Below are 25,000 nucleotides of genomic sequence, written 5' to 3'. Positions count from 1 at the left end.
CCCTAACTCTTCCGCTCAACCGACGCACTAATTGTTGTATAGAGGATCTTTGATTGTTATTAAGATGGACACTAATTGTTGTATAGAGGATCTTTGATTGTTATTAAGATGGAGCTTGAACGACCTGACACTAATTGTTGTATAGAGGATCTTTGATTGTTATTAAGATGGAGCTCGAACGACCTGGCACTAATTGTTGTATAGAGGATCTTTGATTGTTTTTAAGATGGAGCTTGAACGACCTGACACTAATTGTCGTATAGAGGATCTTTGATTGTTATTAAGATGGAGCTTGAACGACCTGACACTACAACAATTAGTGTCAGGTCGTGGGGGGGGGGTTGATGTGTGGGGGGGTTTGGTGGTAGCGGGGGTGTATAATGTAGAGCGGAAGAGTTAGGGCTGCATGGGATTCTGGGTATTGGTTGTGTTGTGTTTATGTTGTGTTACGGTGGGATGTTCTCCAGAAATGTGTTTTTCATTCTTTTTTGGTGTGGGTTCACAGTGTGGCGCATATTTGTAACGTAACAGTGTTAAAGTTGTTTTATACGGCTACCGTCAGTGTAAGCTGTGCGGCTGATGACTAAGTATGCTTTGCTGTCTCCTACGTGTGCAAGTAAAAGCTACATACAACATGTGGCCGGGCTGGCACGCTGTTTGTAAATGCTATAGAGGACAATTGCTGCAGTGCAATTAGGGCACGCCCTTAATTTAGTAATTAGAGTGAAAATAGGATCATATTTGCCCTGGGAGTTTTCTAGGAGAGGCACTGAGATCCGCAAGTCTCCTGGGAAAATCGGGTGGGTCGGCGAGTATGCAGCTGAGCCGCATCAGAGTGGTCAAAGAGCCGCATTATGCTCCGGAGCCGCGGGTTGCAGACCCCTGGGGTAGTAGGTAGGTCAGAGGTGTTCAAGGTGGGGCCCGACGGGCCATTTGCAGCCAGAAGGTAATTTTTAACGGCTTACGGCACATTCTAAAAGTACAGTTACAAAAAAATATATTACAAAGTGGAATAAAAGAGGTGAAACATAAGAAAAAGTTGCAATGTCGACTCTAATAACTAGAGATGGCCGATAATATCAGGCTGCCGATAATATCAGGCTGCCGATATTATCGGCCGTTAAATAATTTAAAATGTAGTATCGGAAATTATCGGTATCGTTTTCAAAAAGTAAAATTTATGACTTTTTAAAACGCCGCTGTGTACACGGACGTAGGGAGAAGTACAGAGCGCCAATAAACCTTAAAGGCCTACTGAAATGACATTTTTTAAATTTAAACGGGGATAGCAGATCCATTCTATGTGTCATACTGGATCATTTCGCGATATTGCCATATTTTTGCTGAAAGGATTTAGTATAGAACAACGATGATAAAGTTCGCAACTTTTGGTCTCTGATAAAAAAAAGCCTTGCCCCTACCGGAAGTAGCGTGACGTAGTCAGTTGATCGCCTCCTCATATTTTCCTATTGTTTTCAACGCAGCTAGACCGATTCGGACCGAGAAAGCGACGATTACCCCATTAATTTGAGCGAGGATGAAAGATTCGTGGATGAGGAACGTTAGAGTGACGGACTAGAATGCAGTGAAACCAAACAAGAATGACAAACACTTTTCGGGAGAACATCCGCACCGTAACACAACATAAACACAACAGAACAAATACCCAGAACCTCAACCTCCTCATGCTCTCTCAGGGAGAGCATGTCCCAAATTCCAAGCTGCGGTTTTGAGGCATGTTAAAAAAAAAAAAAGCACTTTGTGACTTCAATAATAAATATGGCAGTGCCATGTTGGCATTTTTTTCCGTAACTTGAGTCGATTTATTTTGAAAAAAACCTTGTTACATTGTTTAATGCATCCAGCGGGGCATCACAACAAAATTAGGCATAATAATGTGTTCATTCCACCACTGTATATATCGTATCGGTTGATATCGGAATCGGTAATTAAGAGTCGGACAATATCGGAATATCATATATCGGCAAAAAAGCCATTATCGGACATCTCTAATGGTAAGAATTGAAAAAAAATGATATAGGACTTATTTTTTAAATTTTTATGGACCAAACTTGAGCGGAACCTTAAAGGTTAAAAAATATTATATTTAGTAGGGATGTCCGATAATGGCTTTTTGCCGATATTTGATATTCTCCAACTCTTTAATTACCGATACCGATATAAACAGATACCGATATATACAGTCGTGGAATTAACACATTATTATGCCTAATTTTGTTGTGATGCCCCGCTGGATGCATTAAACAATGTAACAAGGTTTTCCAAAATAAATCAACTCAAGTTATGGAAAAAAATTTGGACAACCAGGTATGGTGAAATAAGGTCCTTTAAAAAAAAAATATATATATATAATAAGATGAATAAATTTAAAAAATTTTCTTGAATAAAAAAGAAAGTAAAACAATATAAAAACAGTTACATAGAAACTAGTAATTAATGAAAATGAGTCAAATTAACTGTTAAAGGTTAGTACTATTAGTGGAGCAGCAGCACGCACAATCATGTGTGCTTACGGACTGTATCCCTTGCAGACTGTATTGATATATATTGATATATAATGTAGGAAGCAGAATATTAATAACAGAAAGAAACAACCCTTTTGTGTGGATGAGTGTAAATGGGGGAGGGAGGTTTTTTGGGTTGGTATCGGTATCGTTTTTTTTTTACAGATGTCCGATAATATCGGCCGGCCGATATTATCAGCCGATAAATGCTTTAAAAAGTAATATCGGAAAATATCGGTATCGCTTTTATTATTATCGGTATCGTTTTTTTTGTTTTTGTTTTTTTTTCTTTTGTTTTTTTTTCTTAAAAAAAAAACACAAGATGCACTTACAATTAGTGCACCAACCCAAAAAACCTCCCTCCCCCATTCACACTCATTTGCACAAAAGCGCTGTTTCTTTCTGTTATTAATATTCTGGTTCCTACATTATATATCAATATATATCAATACAGTCTGCAAGGGATACAGTCCGTAAGCACACATGATTGTGTGTGCTGCTGCTCCACTAATAGTACTAACCTTTAACAGTTAATTTGACTCATTTTCATTAATTACTAGTTTCTATGTAACTGTTTTTGTATTGTTTTACTTTTTTTTTTATTCAAGAAAATGTTTTTAATTTATTTATCTTATTTTATTTTATTAATATTTTAAAAAAGGACCTTATCTTCACCATACCTGGTTGTCCAAATTAGGCATAATAATGTGTTAATTCCACGACTGTATATATCGGTATCGGTTGATATCGGTATCGGTAATTAAAGAGTTGGACAATATCGGATATCGGCAAAAAGCCATTATCGGACATCGCTAGTTTTTTTTTATTATCGGTATCGTTTTTATTTTTTATTTTGATTAAATCAACATAAAAAACACAATTGTAAGTGTGTCTTGTGTTTTTTATGTTGATTTAATCAAAATATAAAATAAAAAATAAAAACGATACCGATAATTAAAAAAACGATACCGATATTTTCCGATATTACATTTTAAAGCATTTATCTAATATTTAGTATAGGTTTTGAAACTGAAAAGTATTGAAATGGCCCCCGCATGCTTGGATTCTTCAGTGTGCGGGCGTTTTGCAAGCTCACCGTGTTGGCTGGTGCTTGGCTCTTGCTCTTGTCCTTGTCCTTGTCTTTGGAGCCAGCGGTGGGCATGTCCTTGGTGTGGCCATCGGGAATGTGGATCAGGACGCACGGACTCTCCTTACAGCTGTGAGGACTGCGGGGCACAATCAAACAAGACGGAGCTGGTATCAAACCCTGAAAGCGGGCCCCCTTCTGCTCACCTGACTGGCTCGTAGGGTTGGTCACAGATGTAGAAGCCCCGCCTCTGCAGCTGAATGAGGTCGCCTTTCTTCAGGTTCTTCAGACAGGGGTCGCCCAGCATCTTCTCCTCCGCCTGCGACCAAACAAAGCCAGGTCACCGGCAAGTCCACGACCACCGAGAGGAAGCCCGAGGCACACCTTGCTCTCCTTGTTGAGGTAGTCTTTAAAGTCGTCGTCCTTGGTGATGACCGCCTTGGAGATGAGCGGCTGGTAGTTGATGCAGACGGTGGGCAGCAGGGGGGCGCTGTTCGACTCCGCCAACCAGGTGATCTTGGTGGTCTTCTTGAAGTCTTTGTTGTCCAGGTCCAGGCGAGCGTCCATTGACAGAACCTTGCCGTCGGCCGCTCTGAAGGGAGAAGAAAATGGATTAGAGTACCGTAGTTTTTTAAACAAACAAAAAAATGGGCATGCCTGAAAGGAGGCTCCACTTTACAAAACACGCTAGCTCGATGCTAATTCACATTGGATTTGCCATATACATGCTACTGATTAGCATTAGCGATTTTTACATGGCGGTTTCAACACCTCCAAATTTGGTAATAATGACTACAAATAAGATGCACGTTGGTGTGTAATAAGCACAATACTTTGCCATAAAAAAGAAGGTATTCTATGACAAAAAGGGCGCTAAAACTATAAAAACAATGAACAAATAATGAAAACTCAGTATCGACGAATAGATCTGAAGTTTATCTAAAGTTTTAAGCGTTGAAATAAAAACAAATTAAAATAATTCTGACCCTTTTTCACCACTTTTATGAGTGGGACCCTTTTGGATACCTGAGAATTTTAGTGTGATTTTTTTTAAACTGTTGTTGCTCAAAATAAAATTATAATGATTGTTAGAATAATTGTTTCTAAATGATCACAAAAACTTTGTGTTACATTGAGGTTCTGGTGAGAAGACAAAAGCTGTCTTTGAAACCTACCAAGAGTAAGGCTCGTAAAACTCCACTGTGTAGGGGGAAAGCAAGATGAAGGTGTTTCTGTGTTCTCTCATGTATGGTAATCAACAGAAAGATATTGTTCTAACCCAAGGACTTCAAAGCGGAGAGATGGCAGGATCTGCCCAATTTCCAGACAAACTCTTTTTGAACTATTTTATGCACCTCTTTTTGAAGTATTTTACGAACGTCTTTTTGAACTATTTTATGCACCTCTTTTTGAAGTATTTTACGAACGTCTTTGAACTATTTTATGCACCTTTTTTTGAAGTATTTTACGAATGTCTTTTTGAACTATTTTATGCACCTCTTTTTGAAGTATTTTACGGACATCTTTTTGAACAATTTTATGCACCTCTTTTTGAAGTATTTTACGAACGTCTTTTTGAACTATTTTATGTACCTCTTTTTGAAGTATTTTACGAACGTCTTTTTGAACTATTTTATGCACCTCTTTTTGAAGTATTTTACGAACGTCTTTTTGAACTATTTTATGCACCTCTTTTTGAAGTATTTTACGAACGTCTTTTTGAACTATTTTATGTACCTCTTTTTGAAGTATTTTACGAACGTCTTTTTGAACTATTTTATGTACCTCTTTTTGAAGTATTTTACGAATGTCTTTTTGAACTATTTTATGCACCTCTTTTTGAAGTATTTTACGAATGTCTTTTTGAACTATTTTATGCACCTCTTTTTGAAGTATTTTACGAACGTCTTTTTGAACTATTTTATGCACCTCTTTTTGAAGTATTTTACGAACGTCTTTTTGAACTATTTTATGCACCTCTTTTTGAAGTATTTTACGAACGTCTTTTTGAACTATTTTATGCACCTCTTTTTGAAGTATTTTACGAATGTCTTTTTGAACTATTTTATGCACCTCTTTTTGAAGTATTTTACGAATGTCTTTTTGAACTATTTTATGCACCTCTTTTTGAAGTATTTTACGAACGTCTTTTTGAACTATTTTATGCACCTCTTTTTGAAGTATTTTACGAATGTCTTTTTGAACTATTTTATGCACCTCTTTTTGAAGTATTTTACGAACGTCTTTTTGAACTATTTTATGCACCTCTTTTTGAAGTATTTTACGAATGTCTTTTTGAACTATTTTATGCACCTCTTTTTGAAGTATTTTACGAACGTCTTTTTGAACTATTTTATGCACCTCTTTTTGAAGTATTTTACGAACGTCTTTTTGAACTATTTTATGCACCTCTTTTTGAAGTATTTTACGAACGTCTTTTTGAACTATTTTATGTACCTCTTTTTGAAGTATTTTACGAATGTCTTTTTGAACTATTTTATGTACCTCTTTTTGAAGTATTTTACGAACGTCTTTTTGAACTATTTTATGTACCTCTTTTTAAAGTATTTTACGAACGTCTTTTTGAACTATTTTATGCACCTTTTTTTAAGTATTTTACGAACCTCTTTTTGAACTATTTTACAAACTCTTTTTGAACTGACCTTTTCTGTGAATTGTTTACGACTTTTCTGGGAACTTTTTGTGACCTTTGTCCTTTGGAACAAACTGTGGCCAAGTGGTCGGGGAGGGTCCAAAATATAAGAAGGAGGCGTGCGATCTTTTGGCAGAGCGTGCTGAGATACTGTACAAGGGTACAGTTTACAGACGACTCTCGTCAATATAGAGTCCAAATTGAGTCCAAATTGAATTTTGTCTTTGTTTAATTCTTTGCCTCTTGTCTTGTTTAATAGATGTCATCAGTGTTTGAACCTGACAATGATTCAATATTATGAATTATTGACCTATTGAAGGCTCCAATTACTTCACATCAAAAATTTAACTTTTAATATATTTGAGAAAAATAATGCATATTTTGTGTCTCTGCCATAAAAAACAAGGTATTTATTCTATGACCAAAAGGGCATTAAACAAACGAGAAAAAAAACAAACAATGAAAAAATAATAAAAACTTATGATCGACAAATATATCTGAAATTTATTTACAGATTTAAGCGTTGAAAATAAAAAAAATTTTTTTTTTAAATGTACAACCTTTTTCATCACTTTTATGAGTGGGACCCTTTTTGGATCCCTGAGAATTTTAATGTGATTTTTTTTTTTAACTGTCATTGCTCAAAATACAATTATAATGAATCAATGTTATGAATTATTGACCTATAAGAGGCTCTAATAACTTCACATCAAAAATTACACTTAAAATATTTTTGAGAAAAAAATTACATATTTGGTGTCTTTGCCATAATAAACAAGGTATTCTATGACAAAAAGGGCATTAAACAAACAAAATAAAAAACAATAAAAAAATAATAAGAACTTATAATCGACAAATAGATCTGAAGTTTTTGAAGATTTTATTTAAACTGTCATTGGTCAAAATAAAACTATAATGAATCAATGTTATGAATTATTGACCTATTAGAGGCTCCAATTACAAAAATCACTGTTAAAATATATTTTGAGTTTATGGGCAGAATAGTGAAACAGCCATTGGAAATGCATAAAAAAAAAATCTATTTGTGGTCAAGTCTTTCATAATGATTGTGAGCTGCAGGACCACTTGTATCGCACACGATATCACACACAAGTCAACACGCTGCGGGACTGCTTGTATCGCACATGATATGACACGCAAGTCAACACGCTGCAGGACTGCTTGTATCGCACATGATATCGCACACAAGTAAACACACTGCAGGACTGCTTGTATCACATATATCACACACAAGTAAGCACGCTGCAGGACTGCTTGTATCGCACATGATACCACACAAGTCAACACGCTGCAGGACTGCTTGTATCGCACATGATATCGCACACAAGTAAACACACTGCAGGACTGCTTGTATCACATATATCACACACAAGTAAGCACGCTGCAGGACTGCTTGTATCGCACATGATATCACACACAAGTCTACACGCTGCAGGACTGCTTGTATCGCACATGATATCACACACACAAGTAAACACGCCGCAGGACTGCTTTTATCGCGCATGATATCTCACACAAGTAAACACGCTGCAGGACTGCTTGTATCACACATGATATCACACAAGTCAACACGCTGCAGGACTGCTTGTATCGCACATGATATCGCACACAAGTAAACACACTGCAGGACTGCTTGTATTACATATATCACACACAAGTAAGCACGCTGCAGGACTGCTTGTATCGCACATGATATCACACAAGTCAACACGCTGCAGGACTGCTTGTATCGCACATGATATCGCACACAAGTAAACACACTGCAGGACTGCTTGTATCACATATATCACACACAAGTAAGCACGCTGCAGGACTGCTTGTATCGCACATGATATCACACACAATTAAACACGCTGCAGGACTGCTTGTATCGCACATGATATCGCACACAAGTAAACACACTGCAGGACTGCTTGTATCACATATATCACACACAAGTAAGCACGCTGCAGGACTGCTTGTATCGCATATGGTGTCCCACACAAGTAAACACGCAGCAGGACTGCTTGTATCGCATATGATATCACACACAAGTAAGCACGCTGCAGGACTGCTTGTATCGCACATGGTATCCCACACAAGTAAGCACGCTCCAGGACTGCGCATGATATCACACGCAAGTAAACACGCTGCAGGACTGCTTGAATCGCACATGATATCACACGCAAGTCAACACCCTGCAGGACTGCTTGTATCGCACATGATATCACACACAAGTAAACACGTCGCGGGACTGCTTGTATCGCACATGATATCACACACTAGGAAACACGCTGCAGGCTTGTAGTATAATTAATATTGGAAAATGTAGATGCAAGCAGATACTTATTATTTTTATGCCGACATTGGACTGATAAGTGATATCAATATTAGATGGGGGCACCCTAGTGAGTTTAAATGCACAGTATGAATATGCATTACACTTGGAAGACATTTTGCCGGGCCAAATTTGTCCCAGGGGCCTCACTTTGGGCACCCCTGTCCTACATATAAGACTTACTTATTGATCTTGGTGATGATGAGGTTGCCCCAGTTGATGAAGGTGACCACCTCGCCCACTGAGAACGTCTCGGCGTCCGCTCCCTCCACCAGGACCCGGGGTCCGTACCAAACCTGCTTCACACCCACCTCGGCGTTCTAGGTGGATACGGGAAAAAGGGTCACTCTAGTACTGGGTGTGTAGTGTAATGTTTGTAAGGAGGGGGGAAAACTAGCAACCTTGGGATGTTTGGCCACTTCCTTCATCTCCTCCTTCGCTTCCGGGACAGAAACCGGAACCACGTAGGAGCTGGACAGAGCCGTGTATCTGGGGGCGACTGGGTCAATCACCTAAAACACAAGGAAAACAAACTAAATGTGCTTTTTCCCCCAACACACTATAAAAACAGGGAGGGAAAAAACGGTAAAAAAAAAAAAAACGACAACAAAAATGCCTTGGTGAGTGAATAGCGGCTGCATGCACATCCAAAAAGCAGCTGCTTGTTGAGTCCACAGTTGACTATTTTTTTTGCAACTTAAACTTTCCGAAGCCCTTTGAAGCTCACACACACACACACACACACACACACACACACACACACACACACACACACACACACACACACACACACACACACACACACACACACACACACACACACACACACACACACACACACACACACACACACACACACACACACACGACAGAGCAGAGAAGCAGAGAAGAAGAGAAAGAGAGAGGACGCGGGGGAGAGAGGAATACCTTCACACAGCTAACGGGCAGCTTGGAAACAGAAGAGTGAGATGCTGTTTAAAGTAAAGTCACATTGACAAAGGACGGAAGGAAAGGATATACAAATACTCACAAAATGTTCGGAATATTCATGTGGAAATATCAGGATGAAGCTAAAATGCACGATAACCTTTTACCGTCTTTGGGCGCCTCACCATTCCATTCAATTCAACACAATTCTCGTAATATATTTAGAATATAAATGATGATACAACAGGTTGCAGTTTAAAAAAAAGCACCTCTTGGTTGCTGCTGTGACTTTATTTATTATTATTTTTAAATGTTACTTACACAATCTTGGAAGAATCTGAATCTAATCGAAGAAAATAGAGCAACTTAATCCGAGCTTTACAATGCAACACAAAATGTGCAAAAAAAGTTAAGACATAAAAATGCAATACTTTTTAAATACATCACAAATAATGAAAAAATTAAGGAAAAATCAATACTTAAAAAAACACAAATTAACCAAAAAAATGTTTATATACATATATACACAAATACATACATATATACACATATACAAATACACATACATACATATTTATAAATGCCCGCACGCACACAGAAATAAATATAAATATTTATATATTTATACATATAAATACATATACAAACCCCGTTTCCATATAAGTTGGAAAATTGTGTTAGATGTGAATATAAACGGAATACAATGATTTGTAAATCCTTTTCAAGCCATATTCAGTTGAATGCACTACAAAGACAACATATTTGATGTTCAAACTCATAAACTTTTTTTTTGTTGTTGCAAATATTAACTTAGAATTTCATGGCTGCAACACGTGCCAAAGTAGTTGGGAAGGGGCATGTTCACCACTGTGTTACATGGCCTTTCCTTTTAACAACACTCAGTAGACGTTTGGGAACTGAGGAGACACATTTTTGAAGCTTCTCAGGTGGAATTCTTCCCCATTCTTGCTTGATGTACAGCTTAAGTTGTTCAACAGTCCGTTGTGCTATTTTAGGCTTCATAATGCGCCACACATTTTCAATGGGAGACAGGTCTGGACTACAGGCAGGCCAGTCTAGTACCCGCACTCTTTTACTATGAAGCCACGTTGATGTTTGGCATTGTCTTGCTGAAATAAGCAGGGGCGTCCATGGTAACGTTGCTTGGATGTCAACATAAGTTGCTCCAAAACCTGTATGTACCTTTCAGCATTAATGGTGCCTTCACAGATGTGTAAGTTACCCATGTCTTGGGCACTAATACACCCCCATACCATCACACATGCTGCCTTTTACACTTTGCGCCTACAACAATCCGGATGGTTCTTTTCCTCTTTGGTCCGGAGGACACGACGTCCTGTTTCCAAAAACAATTTGAAATGTGGATTCGTCAGACCACAGAACACTTTTCCACTTTGTATCAGTCCATTTTAGATGAGCTCAGGCCCAGCAAAGTCGACGGCGTTTCTGGGTGTTGTTGATAAACGGTTTTCGCCTTGCATAGGAGAGTTTTAACTTGCACTTACAGATGTAGCGACCAACTGTAGTTACTGACAGTGGGTTTCTGAAGTGTTCCTGAGCCCATGTGGTGATATCCTTTACACACTGATGTGGCTTGTTGATGCAGTACAGCCTGAGGGATGGAAGGTCACGGGCTTAGAGTGATTTCTCCAGATTCTCTGAACCCTTTGATGATATTACGGAGCGTAGATGGTGAAATCCCTAAATTCCTTGCAATAGCTGGTTGAGAAAGGTTTTTCTTAAACTGTTCAACAATTTGCTCACGCATTTGTTGACAAAGTGGTGACCCTCGCCCCGTCCTTGTTTGTGAATGACTGAGCATTTCATGGAATCTACTTTTATACCCAATCATGGCACCCACCTGTTCCCAATTAGCCTGCACACCTGTGGGATGTTCCAAATAAGTGTTTGATGAGCATTCCTCAACTTTATCAGTATTTATTGCCACCTTTCCCAACTTCTTTGTCACGTGTTGCTGGCATCAAATTCTAAAGTTAATGATTATTTGCACAAAAAAAAAAATGTTTATCAGTTTGAACATCAAATATGTTGTCTTTGTAGCATATTCAACTGAATATGGCTTGAAAATGATTTGCAAATCATTGTATTCCGTTTATATTTACATCTAACACCATTTCCCAACTCATATGGAAACGGGGTTTGTATAAACACACACACACACACACACACACACACACACACACACACACACACACACACACACACACACACACACACACACACACACACACACACACACACACACACACACACACACACACACACACACACACGCACACACGCACACACGCACACACGCACACACGCACACACTCTACCGCTTGTACATATATATTAGGGCTGGGCTATGTATCGAGTTTGTAATATATATCGATATATTTTTAAAGAAGATATGAATTAAGAAAATATCGTAATATCGATATAATTTATTTCACGTTAAAATGACCAAACACTGCTTATTTGTTGTGTTCCTTGATTCTCCCTCTCAACAGTCCATGGCATACTAAACCCCTCCCCTTCCTCCTTCCAAGACGTGCTGGCACTTATAAGAACATCCATGATTGGTTGGTTGCTGCTTACAATGATGAGTCACGATTGGTTGAGATTAGAGGAAAAACATTAGGGACAGGCCAATCAGAGGCAAGATAGGGCGGGTCATGGAACCAGGAATTATTTTTTTTTACACTGAATTTCTATACACTGATTTTTATACACTAAATGTGAAAACACTGAATTTGTTTTCAATTAAATTGTCAGCATAATTTGATGTAAAAAAATTCTATTGACACAATTCAAACGCCAGATTGCGTCAAGTGACAAAAAATATGAGCAAAATGATCTAAAATAATAAAACAATAGCATGCTAACAGTTAGCATTCGTGAAATACCAAAATAGATGCAATTTTTTTTTTAGCAGGTATGCACTCTACCTGCTAAATAAGCTAAAAAAAAAAGCAAGCATGCTTACGTTAGCATCCAAAAATGCTAACTGTAAAATGCGCTAGGTACAAAAATATTTTAGGTGTGTATGGTACCTAAAAAATTGGTTTAAAACGCTAGTATGCTAACGTTACCAAGTACCAAAATATGACTGTAGTGTATATCTAGACAATTAGCGGGGGGAAAAGCTAGCATGCTAACAGGTATAATTGGTTAAGTAATTGTTAGAATAATTGTTTGTAAGTTATCACAAAAAACTTTGTGTTGAAATTAGGGATGTCCGATAATGGCTTTTTGCCGATATCCGATATTCCGATATTGTCCAACTCTTTAATTACCGATACCGATATCAACCGACACCGATATCAACCGATATATGCAGTCGTGGAATTAACACGTTATTATACCTAATTTGGACAACCAGGTATGGTGAAGATAAGGTACTTTTTTTTAAAAATTGTAAAATAAGATAAATAAATTAAAAACATTTTCTTGAATAAAAAAGAAAGCACAACAATATAAAAACAGTTACATAGAAACTAGTAATGAATGAAAATGAGTAAAATTAACTGTTAAAGGTTAGTACTATTAGTGGAGCAGCAGCACGCACAATCATGTGTGCTTACGGACTGTATCCCTTGCAGACTGTATTGATATATATTGATATATAATGTAAGAACCAGAATATTAATAACAGAAAGAAACAACCCTTTTGTGTGAATGAGTGTAAATGGGGGAGGGAGGTTTTTTGGGTTGGTGCACTAATTGTAAGTGTATCTTGTATTTTTTATGTTGATTTAATAAAAAAATAAAAAAAACAAAAAAAAACGATACCGATAAATAAAAAACGATACCGATAATTTCCGATATTACATTTTAACGCATATATCGGCCGATAATATCGGCAGGCCGATATTATCGGACATCCCTAGTTGAAATGAGTTCCAGGCAAAAAGACAAAAGCTGTCTTTGAAACCTACCAAGAAGAAGGCTCGTAAAACTCGACTGTGTAAGGGGGAGAGCCACATGAAGGATTTTCTGTGTTCTTTTGTGTATGGTAATCAACAGAAAGATCTTTTTCTGGCCCAAGGACTTCAGAGCAGAGAGATGACAGGATCTGCCCAATTTCCAGATGACCTCTTTTTGAAGTATTTTACGAACTCTTTTTGAACTGACCTTTCCTGTGAATTGTTTACGACCTTTTCTGTGAACTTTTTGCGACCTTTGTCCTTTGGAAACAAAGGTGGCCATGTGGTCGGGGGGGAGGGTCCAAAATAAAAGAAGGGGGCATGCAATCTTTTGGCAGAGCGTGCTGAGATACTGTGCAAGTGTAGTGTGTCCAGACGTGTCTCCTCAATTGAGTCCAAATTGAATTCTGTCTCTCGTTTAATTCTTTGCCTCTTGTCTTGTTTAATAGATGTCATCAGTGTTTGAACCTGACAGTAATAATATTTGACGTGGAGGTGTATACTTGCAAAATTTGCTAAAAAAACTAGCATGCTAATATTAGAATGCAAACAATTGTGCTGCGGGCCGCTAATAAAAACTAACTACGGGCAAATTTTGGCCCGTGTGCCACACTTTGGACACCACTGATCTATAGCAAGAAAACACGCTGAAGCCGCTTTCTTTCCAAACTCAGACCCTAGTTGGTAGAATATGCTGATTTAAAATAGCGGAAGGAATATTTGCTCATATGAAAAAAACTACATTTTTAAGTGTTTTTGTAATAAAATGGTCAAACAAGCAACTTAACTATTATAGACAGTCAATATAATCATAATGGGGGACTTTAATATCCATATGAATACCCCATCGGACCCTCCGTGCGTGGCTCTCCAGACTATAATTGATAGCTGTGGTCTTACACAAATAATACATGAACCCACGCATCGCAACGGTAATACGATAGATCTAGTGCTTGTCAGGGGTGTCACCACCTCCAAAGTTACGATACTCCCGTACACTAAAGTAATGTCCGATCATTACCTTATAAAATTCGAAGTTCTGACTCATTGTCAACAAACTAATAATAATAATAACTACTATAGCAGCCGCAACATTAATGCTGCCACAACGACGACTCTTGCTGGCCTACTGCCTTCGGTAATGGCACCATTCCCAAATTATGTGGGCTCTATTGATAACCTCACTAACAACTTTAACGACGCCCTGCGCGACACCATTGATAGTGTAGCACCGCTAAAGCTAAAAAGGGCCCCTAAAAGGCGCACCCCATGGTTTACAGAAGAAACTAGAGCCCATAAATTATCATGTAGAAAGCTGGAACGTAAATGGCGCGCGACTAAACTTGAGGATTTCCATCAAGCATGGAGTAATAGTTTAATAACTTATAAACGCATGCTTACCTTAGCTAAAGCTAAATATTACTCAAATCTCATCCACCTCAACAAAAATGATCCTACATTTTTGTTTAGTACAGTAGCATCGCTAACCCAACAAGGGACTCCTCCCAGTAGCTCCACCCACTCGGCAGATGACTTTATGAATTTCTTTAATAAGAAAATTGAAGTAATTAGAAAGGAGATTAAAGACAACGCATCCCAGCCACAACTGGGTTCTATTAACACAGATACGACTGTATATACGACGGATACCGCCCTCCAAAATAGTTTCTCTCTCTTTGATGAAATAACCTTAGAGGAATTGTTAAGATGTGTAAATGGGACAAAACAAACAACATGTTTACTTGACCCATTTCCTGGGAAACTTATCAAGGAGCTTTTTGTATTATTAGGTCCATCAGTGCTAAATATTGGACTGGACTCTCAATGTTATGTGTATTGTTGCGTCTACCAGCATTCCTCCAATGGGGAATTCAAATTGCTAGTCTCTCCCAGATTCTTTTTATGGCAATAAGCTGATGTTTATATTCAATCAACAGGCAGTAGTTGGTATTTTGTGGTTTATTCTCCAAGTTGAGAGGACAAACGTGAGACCAATCTAGCACACCAGTGTTCCCTCGCCCGGTCTAACTCGGTCTCCCCCAAACCCACGGAAGTCCCGTGATCCTCCCTCTGTCCATCGCCCCCACTCCCGTTGTTTAGACTACTCCGAGTTATCTCTACTCTGACACATTCCAATCTAGAAGGCCGACACCTTACTATGAGACTCAAAAGAAGGAAGAATACTAGCTATTCTTTATATGACTATAGGAGTTTAGAAAGAAGTAACACTTAAATATGGATATGATTCTGATCTGCTTCCAACAGTATCCACTAGGGACTGTACTTAGAGGGGGGGGGGGGGGGGGGGGTTTCCCACATATGCGGTCCTCTCCAAGGTTTCTCATAGTCATTCACATCGACGTCCCTTGTGTGGGCTCTGTGCCGAGGATGTCGTTGTGGCTTGTGCAGCCCTTTGAGACTTTTGTGATTTAGGGCTAAATAAATAAACATTGATTGATTGATTGATTGAATACAATTACAAAAAAAGGTCCAAAAACACACCTTTGTGTTTTTGAAAGTTAATTCTCATAGAAACAGACAAAAAAAACAATACAAAAAACACTCAGTATGACAGAATAGTTGCTCCTCTTCAATAAAATAAATATTTTCTAGCCAATCACATGCACTGCCAACTAAACTGAGGCCTGGAGCACTTTTTCTTTTTCTTTGCATCACATGATATCAGACTTATAAGCTTCTGGACTCGTGCAGGAAGCAGCCGGCCAGAAAAAAAAACAATGTAGCAAGCAAATGACTGATGAGGTGAAAAGAGAAGTATGAAATGAGAGGGTGTGGATAGTTATGGAGGCTGACAGAAAATAAGCAAACAGAAAAAAAAAAGTTATGAGACTCGAAAATAAGTCAAAAATAGCAGCGTAGAAGCCAAAAGGATTGTGCCTCATTGACTCACTGGCAGGCTTCAACATGAGCGCCTGTTTAATCCGCTTCTATTCTGCTTTGCCAACCTCAAAGAAACGTTTCTCTCATTCCTTGTGCACTTCTAGAGTTCGACGAAAGAGGAGAAACTCTACCTTCTTATTGAAGGCCCAAATCTTGTCCCACTCCATGTTCACCACAGACCTCGAACCTCCCTGCAAAGAAAAAATGGGAAATGTGTCAAGCGTTCAGTGGGAAATATTAATCAAATTGATAGATTTAAATGGTAAGGTCTTTTTTTTTGCTATTTTAAAGATACTGTAAATCAATGAAAATATTGATTAATTTTATAGATTTAAATAGTAAAGTCTTTTTTTGCGATTTTAAAGATATTGTAAATCAATGAAAATATTGATTCATTTTATAGATTTAAACAGTAAGGTCTTTTTTATGCTGTTTTAAAAATACTGGAAATCAATGGAAAATATTAATGAAATTGATAGATTTAAATAGTAAGGCCTTTTTTTGGTATTTTAAAAATGTAAATTAATTAAATAGATCTAAATAGTAGTTTTTTTTGCTATTTTAAAAATACTGTAAATCAATTAAAATATTCATGAAATTGATGTAAAAAGTAAGGTATTTTTGCTATTTTAAAAATACTGTAAATCAATGAAGATATTCATAAAATGTACCGGTATACATTTAAATAGTAAGGTCTTTTTTCTGCTATTTTAAAGATACTGTAAATCAATGAAAATATTGATTAATTTTATAGATTTAAATAGTACGGTATTTTTCGCTATTTAGAAAATACTGTAAATCAATGAAAATATTAATTAAATTGATAAGATTTAAATAGTAAGGTCTTTTTTTGCTATTTTAAAAATACTGTAAATCAATGAAAATATTCATGAAATTTATGTAAATAGTAAGGTATTTTTGCTATTTTAAAAATACTGTAAATCAATGAAAATATTAATTAAATAGATCTAAATAGTAGTCTTTTTTTGCTATTTTAAAAATACTTTTAAATCAGTTAAAATATTCATGAAATTGATGTAAAAAGTAAGGTATTTTTGCTATTTTAAAAATACTGTAAATCAATGAAGATATTCATAAAATGTACCGGTATACATTTAAATAGTAAGGTCTTTTTTCTGCTATTTTAAAGATACTGTAAATCAATGAAAATATTGATTCATTTTATAGATTTAAATAGTAAGGTCTTTTTTATGCTGTTTTAAAAATACTATAAATCAATGGAAAATACTAATGAAATTGATAGATTTAAATAGTAAGGCCTTTTTTTGGTATTTTAAAAATACTGTAAATTAATGAAAATATGAATTAAATAGATCTAAATAGTAGTCTTTTTTTGCTATTTTAAAAATACTTTTAAATCAGTTAAAATATTCATGAAATTGATGTAAAAAGTAAGGTATTTTTGCTATTTTAAAAATACTGTAAATCAATGAAGATATTCATAAAATGTACCGGTATATATTTAAATAGTAAGGTCTTTTTTCTGCTATTTTAAAAGATACTGTAAATCAATGAAAATATTGATTAATTTTATAGATTTAAATAGTACGGTATTTTTCGTTATTTAAAAAATACTGTAAATCAATGAAAATATTAATTAAATTGATAGATTTAAATAGTAAGGTCTTTTTTTGCTATTTTAAAAATACTGTAAATCAATGAAAATAGTCATGAAATTGATGTAAATAGTAAGGTATTTTTGCTATTTTAAAAATACTGTAAATCAATGAAAATATTAATTAAATAGATTTAAATTGTAAGGTATTTTTTGCTATTTTAAAAATACTGTAAATCAATGAAAATATTCATAAAATGTATACATTTAAATAGTAAGGTCTTTTTTCGGCTATTTTAAAAATACTGTAAATCAATGAAAATATGAATTAAATTGATAGATTTAGATACTATGGTGTTTTTTGCTATTTTAAAGATTGATTGATTGAGACTTTTATTAGTTGATTGCACAGTACAGTACATATTCTGTACAATTGACCACTAAATGGTAACACCCGAATACGTTTTTCAACTTGTTTAAGTCGGAGTCCACGTTAATCAATTCATGGTAAATAATACTGTAAATAGATACTGTAAATCAATGAAAATATTGATTAATTTTATAGATTTAAATAGTAAGGTATTTTTCGCTATTTTAAAAATAGTGTAATTCAATAAAAATATTAATTACATTGATATTTAAATAGTAAGGTCTTTTTTTGCTATTTTAAAAATACTTTAAATCAATGAACATATTAATTACGATGATATATTTAAATAGTAATGTATTTTTTTTGCTATTTTGAAAATACTGTAAATCGATGAAAATATTAGTTAAAAAGATTTAAATAGTAAGTTCTTTTTTTGCTATTTTAAAAATACTGTAAATCAATAAAAATATTAATTAAATTGATAGATTTAGATAGTAAGGTCTTTTTTTCTCGCCATTTTAAAGATACAGTAAATCAATGAAAATATTGATTAATTTTAAAGGCTCCAGCACCCCCCCCCCCCCCCCCCAAAGGGGACAAGCGGTAGAAAAATGGATAGATGGATGGATAGTAAGGTATTTGTTTGCTATTTTAAAAATACTGTAAATCAATGAAAATATACATTTTATAAATTTGAATAGTTAAGTCTTTTTTGCAATTTTAAAAATACTTTAAATCAATGAAAATATAAATTACAATGATAGACTTAAATAGTAATGTATTATTATGCTATTTAAAAAATACTGTAAATCAATGAAAATATTGATTAATTTTATAGATTTAAATAGTAAGGTATTTTTCGCTATTTCAAAAATAGTGTAAATCAATGAAAATATTAATTAAATTGATAGATTTAAGTAGTAAGGTCTTTTTTTGCTATTTAAAAAAATACTTTAAATCAATGAACATATTAATTACAATGACAGATTTAAATAGTAATGTATTTCTTTGCTATTTTAAAAATACCGTAAATCGATGAAAATATTAGTTAAAAAGATTTAAAGAGTAAGGCATTTTTTTGCTATTTTAAAAATACTGTAAATCAATAAAAATATGAATTAAATTGATAGATTTAGATAGTAAGGTCTTTTTTCCCCGCTATTTTAAAGATACAGTAAATCAATGAAAACATTGATTAATTTTATAGGCTCCAGCACCCCCCAACCCCAAAAGGGACAAGCGGTAGAAAAATGGATAGATGGATGGATAGTAAGGTATTTTTTTGCTATTTTAAAAATACTGAGAAATCAATGAAAATGTAAATTTTATCAATTTGAATAGTTAAGTCTTTTTTGCCATTTTAAAAATACTTTAAATCAATGAAAATATAAATTACAATGATAGACTTAAATAGTAATGTATTTTTATGCTATTTAAAAAATACTGTAAATCAATGAAAATATTGATTAATTTTATAGATTTAAATAGTAAGGTATTTTTCGCTATTTCAAAAATAGTGTAAATCAATGAAAATATTAATTAAATTGATAGATTTAAGTAGTAATGTATTTCTTTGCTATATTAAAAATACCGTAAATCGATGAAAATATTAGTTAAAAAGATTTAAAGAGTAAGGCATTTTTTTGCTATTTTAAAAATACTGTAAATCAATAAAAATATGAATTAAATTGATGGATTTAGATAGTAAGGTCTTTTTTTTCCACTATTTTAAAAATACAGTAAATCAATGAAAATAGTGAATAGTTTTAAAGGCTCCAACACCACCAAGAACAAGACAATTTTTATAGGTTATAATGCAAAAAAACCCAAAAACCTTTGGACTTCTTGTCCAAAAAAAAGTGCAGTTCCCTTTTTAAAATAGGGAAAATTCCAAAAAGAAGGCCGCAGCACCTTTACGACAAACTTACCTGCGCTGCTATGAACTGCTTGAGTCCCTCCACGGTCATGCCTCTCCGCAGGACACCTCTGACAGTGGGGAAGCGAGGGTCGTCCCTGAGGGCGGCGTGGAGACAAAGGTCACCTGGACATCCCGCGGTTATCGCGGCGCACAACGGAGCCAGACCTACCATCCGTCCACGTAGCCTTCTTCCACAAACCAGGTGAGCTTCCTCTTGGACAGCACCGTGTTGTTGAGGTTGAGTCGGGCGTACTCCCAGATGTACGGCTTCCTGATGCCCAGGGCGTCGATGATCCAGTAGTACTGCTCGTCGCGGTCGTGATACTCGGTGGTCCTGAGGGCGTGGGTGACATTCTCCCGGCTGTCCACGATGGGGCAGGCGAAGTCGTACGTGGGGTAGACACTGAGAGAGAGGATTGGGAAACGTTCAGGATGAACACACAGAATGCTCTCTGGCCTTTGTGGGAAGCAGATCAGAATCATATCCATATTTAAGTGTTACTTATTTCTAAACTCCTATAGTCATATAAAGAATAGCTAGTATTCTTCCTTCTTTTGAGTCTCATAGTAAGGTGTCGGCCTTCTAGATTGGAATGTGTCAGAGTAGAGATAACTCTGAGTAGTCTAAACAAAGGGAGTGGGGGCGAGGGACAGAGGGAAGATCACGGGACTTCCGGGGGTTTGAGGGGAAACCGAGCTAGACCGGGCGAGGGAACGCGGGTGTGCTAGATTGGTCTCACGTTTGTCCTCTAAGCTTGGAGAATAAACCACAAAATACCAACTACTGCCTGTTGATTGAATATAAACATCAGCTTATTGCCATAAAAAGAATCTGGGAGAGACTAGCAATTTGAATTCCCCATTGGAGGAATGCTGGTCAACGCAACCATTTGGGGGCTTCGTCAGAGATCAACGCAACACCTTCACTATCGGAAGTCTACAATCTAGAATTGCCTCGATACCAATATTTTAGCACCGGTACCAAAATGTATGTCGATACTTTTCTAAATAAAGGGAACCACAAAAAATGGCATTATTAGCTTTATTTTAACAAAAAGTCTTAGGGTGCATTAAACATATGTTTCTTATTGCAATCGAAGAACAATTAAGTCCTTAAATAAAATAGTGAACATACTACTAGACTAGGGATGTCCGATAATTTTGGACTACCAATATTATTGGCTGATAAATGCTTTAAAATGTAATATCGGAAATTATCAGTATCGGTTTCAAAAAGTAAAACGTATGACTTTTTAAAACGCCGCTGTGTACACGGACGTAGGGAGAAGTACAGAGTGCCAATAAACCTTAAAGGCACCGCCTTTGCGTGCCGGCCCAGTCACATAATATCGACGGCTTTTCACACACACAAGTGAATGCAACGCATACTTGGTCAACAGCCATACAGGTCACACTGAGGGTGGACGTATAAACAACTTTAACACTGTTACAAATATGCGCCACACTGTGAACCCACACCATAACAAGAATGACAAACATTTCGGGAGAACATCCGCACCGTAACACAACATAAACACAACAGAACAAATACCCGGAACCTCAACCTCCTCATGCTCTCTCAGGGGAACCTCAACCTCCTCATGCTCTCTCAGGGGGAGCATGTCCCAAATTCCAAGCTGCTGTTTTGAGGCATGTTAAAAAAAAATAATGCACTTTGTGACTTCAATAATAAATATGGCAGTGCCATGTTGGCATTTTTTTTCCATAACTTGAGTTGATTTATTGTGGAAAACCTTGTTACATTGTTTAATGCATCCAGCGGGGCATCACAACAAAATTAGGCACAATAATGTGTTAATTCCACGACTGTATATATCGTATCGGATGATATCGGAATCGGTAATTAAGAGATGGACAATATCGGAATATCGGACATTGGCAAAAAAGCCATTATCGGACATCTCTATTTCTGACTATAGACGGAAAAATCACATGCCCAGTGTTTCCCACACATTCATTTATTTGTGGCGGCCCTCCACGAAAGAATTACGTCCGCCACAAATAAAATAACAAATAAATAAAACATTTTTGTTGTTGTTGTTGTTGTTGTTGTTGTGGTTGTCCTGTCCAGCTTCTCAGGCAAATCATATAGTTGATGTAGATGCCCATATCGGCTGTTCAGATTTACTTTACAAAAGAGAAGTGTAGGATACTTCTCTTGTTGCCTTATTTGTATTTGACCACTACTGTTTTCTGTTTATTTGTTATTGACTGTGGCAGGACACCTCTGCCCTCTGTTTCACTTTATGTTGCTGGTAAATAATATGGTTGTAGTAGTAGGCTAAAGTTAAATTATTTAGTATGCACTAATTAAAGGGGCAGAGCTTTAAGAGACATTTTAGCTAGGGATGTCCGATAATGGCTTTTTGCCGATATCCGATATGCCGATATTGTCCAACTCTTTAATTACCGATACCGATATCAACCGATACCGATATCAACCGATATATAGAGTCGTGGAATTAACACATTATTATGCCTAATTTGGACAACCAGGTATGGTGAAGATAAGGTACTTTTTAAAAAAATGAATAAAATAAAATAAGATACATAAATTAAAAACATTTTCTTAAATAAAAAAGAAAGTAAAACAATATAAAAACAGTTACATAGAAACTAGTAATTAATGAAAATTTGTAAAATTAACTGTTAAAGGTTAGTACTATTAGTGGAGCAGCAGCACGCACAATCATGTGTGCTTACGGACTGTACCCCTTGCAGACTGTATTGATATATATTGATATATAATGTAGGAACCAGAATATTAATAACAGAAAGAAACAACCCTTTTGTGTGAATGAGTGTAAATGGGGGAGGGAGTTTTTTTGGGTTGGTGCACTAATTGTAAGTGTATCTTGTGTTTTTTATGTGGATTTAATAAAAAAAATTTAAAAAAACAAAATAAAAAAACAAAACAACCGATACTGATAATAAAAAAAACGATACCGATAATTTCCGATATTACATTTTAACGCATTTATCGGCCGATAATATCGGCAGACCGATATTATCGGACATCTCTAATTTTAGCTTTTATATTTTATAAGATATATTTTTTGTAAGAACCACAATTAATAAATATATTTCAGTGAATAACTTATTATTCAAATCTGTATATAAATATGTACATAAAGTGTTGTAATTATATTGTAAAATGGATGGATGGACGTTTAAAACAAAACTGTTATTATTAATTAGTAAGTATACATTTTTTGAGCCTTTTTAGACAAAATCATATCATTGTAGTAAATTATGCAAATTATTCGATGTCATGGTGACCACGCCCATAGCCACGCCCCCACCGCCACAGGTATCTTGGCAGTTTATGGGAAACACTGCATGCCTGTTTTTGGGTTCTGTTTTGTGCGTTTGTTGCCTGTGTGTGTAAGTGCGATATAAACAAAGTTTGATGTGTGGCGCCGTGTTTACTTGTATGCGCTTCCTGTGCGGGGGTGGGGGGCGTTCTTGCAGCGGTACAGGGTGGGGTCCCTCAGGCAGCCGTTGTTGGAGGTCATGTCGATCTTGGCCCTCATGCAGCACGTCTGGCCCTGCGCGGTGCCGGCTTTCATCGCCGACCACATCTTCATGTTCTGCTCCACGGCTGCGCGAGACACGGGGGGGAGACAAAATGAAATGCCGGCGCCGGACAGAAAACGGCGTTGTCGTCGTACAGTTGTTCCTGTGCTTGGACGCCACACGCTGCTCCCGCTCCTGCTTCATCTGCTCGGGGGGCGTGTCGTCGATGTAGGCCTTGCCGTCTCGGAGCATCTGCTCGGCCAGCTGCATGATGACGTCGAAATGGTCGCTGGTGTAGGTGAACTGGTCCGGTTGGATCTGCAGCATGGCGATGTCCTCCAGGATCACCTGAGGGCGGGGGCGTCAACACGAGAAGTAAGAATGTTTGGGCAACCTCATCAATTCCAGTACGATTCTCGGGGCGACGATTCAATTCGGAATCGATTTTTTTTTAATTCAACAAGATTCCCCGTAAACTAGAGATGGCCGATAAATGCTTTAAAATGTAATATCGGAAATTATCGGTATCGGTTTCAAAAAGTAAAGAGTGTATTGTTGCCGGTGCTGTAGCCGTGGCTGACAAGCCAGCTCGCTCGGGGACTGACTAACGACACGGTTTGGGATTATTTTAAAGTGTCTCTGACGGATAAAAAAAAACTGGCAATTTGCAATGACTGCAAAAAGTTGGTTATGTGTACAGCTCTGGTAATGGGTACATTCACACCCACCTGCACAAATGTACTTCAAAATGTAACAATCAAAATAAATATGACTTTTTTGTTTTGTTTACTAGGGCATGCATGTATAACATGCATTAGTTTGACCGTTTAAAATCAACGATAATAAAAAGGAGATGCTTGGAAATAGCATAAAAATGCCCCAAAACTTGGAAAAACCGCGATTCATAACGTTACTTTTTTTGTGTAACCATCATGAGCGTTTTATATTTTGATAAATCATCATAAATAGGTATTGATCAATCTTTAAGCTGTGTGTATTAGATTTCACTTTACTTTTGACATCTTATTTAGAATTGTACTTGAAACTTTTACAACCTTGTGTTGCGCTCATGATGGCGTAACCAAAGTAGGTTATTGTGAATATTTATTCCCTTTTTTACATTGAAATATACTGTGTTCTATGCTTGTTTCTTTTTGGAACATGTACTATACATATAATACAATAAAGTCCCATATAAAATTATGTTTGTATCAATAC

At 36.3% G+C, this 25,000-nt stretch overlaps 1 protein-coding gene across 5 annotated transcripts in view; it reads right to left on the bottom strand.

The window, feature by feature from the left end:
- Window positions 1-25,000, bottom strand: part of eprs1 (glutamyl-prolyl-tRNA synthetase 1) — a 72,816-nt gene that overhangs the window by 34,218 nt on the left and 13,598 nt on the right. For 3 of the 5 annotated variants that reach the window (XM_062020682.1, XM_062020674.1, XM_062020707.1), the window contains 11 exons: window positions 23,938-24,130; window positions 23,696-23,867; window positions 20,415-20,648; window positions 20,256-20,340; window positions 16,513-16,572; window positions 9,531-9,551; window positions 9,005-9,115; window positions 8,787-8,923; window positions 3,997-4,204; window positions 3,819-3,931; window positions 3,622-3,751 (listed from right to left, as the gene is read on the bottom strand). In XM_062020682.1, the coding sequence (XP_061876666.1) occupies window positions 3,622-3,751; window positions 3,819-3,931; window positions 3,997-4,204; window positions 8,787-8,923; window positions 9,005-9,115; window positions 9,531-9,551; window positions 16,513-16,572; window positions 20,256-20,340; window positions 20,415-20,648; window positions 23,696-23,867; window positions 23,938-24,130 (1,464 nt within the window). The remainder of the gene's footprint in view (window positions 1-3,621; window positions 3,752-3,818; window positions 3,932-3,996; window positions 4,205-8,786; window positions 8,924-9,004; window positions 9,116-9,530; window positions 9,552-16,512; window positions 16,573-20,255; window positions 20,341-20,414; window positions 20,649-23,695; window positions 23,868-23,937; window positions 24,131-25,000) is intronic. The other 2 variants (XM_062020699.1, XM_062020692.1) reach the window with 1 other exon arrangement.

Source organism: Entelurus aequoreus, linkage group LG02, assembly GCF_033978785.1.
Source record: "Entelurus aequoreus isolate RoL-2023_Sb linkage group LG02, RoL_Eaeq_v1.1, whole genome shotgun sequence".
In the NCBI taxonomy this organism is placed as follows: Eukaryota; Metazoa; Chordata; class Actinopteri; order Syngnathiformes; family Syngnathidae; genus Entelurus; species Entelurus aequoreus.
The sequence above is the reverse complement of the archived record's forward strand: the minus strand, read 5'-3'. Positions and strand labels throughout refer to the sequence as shown.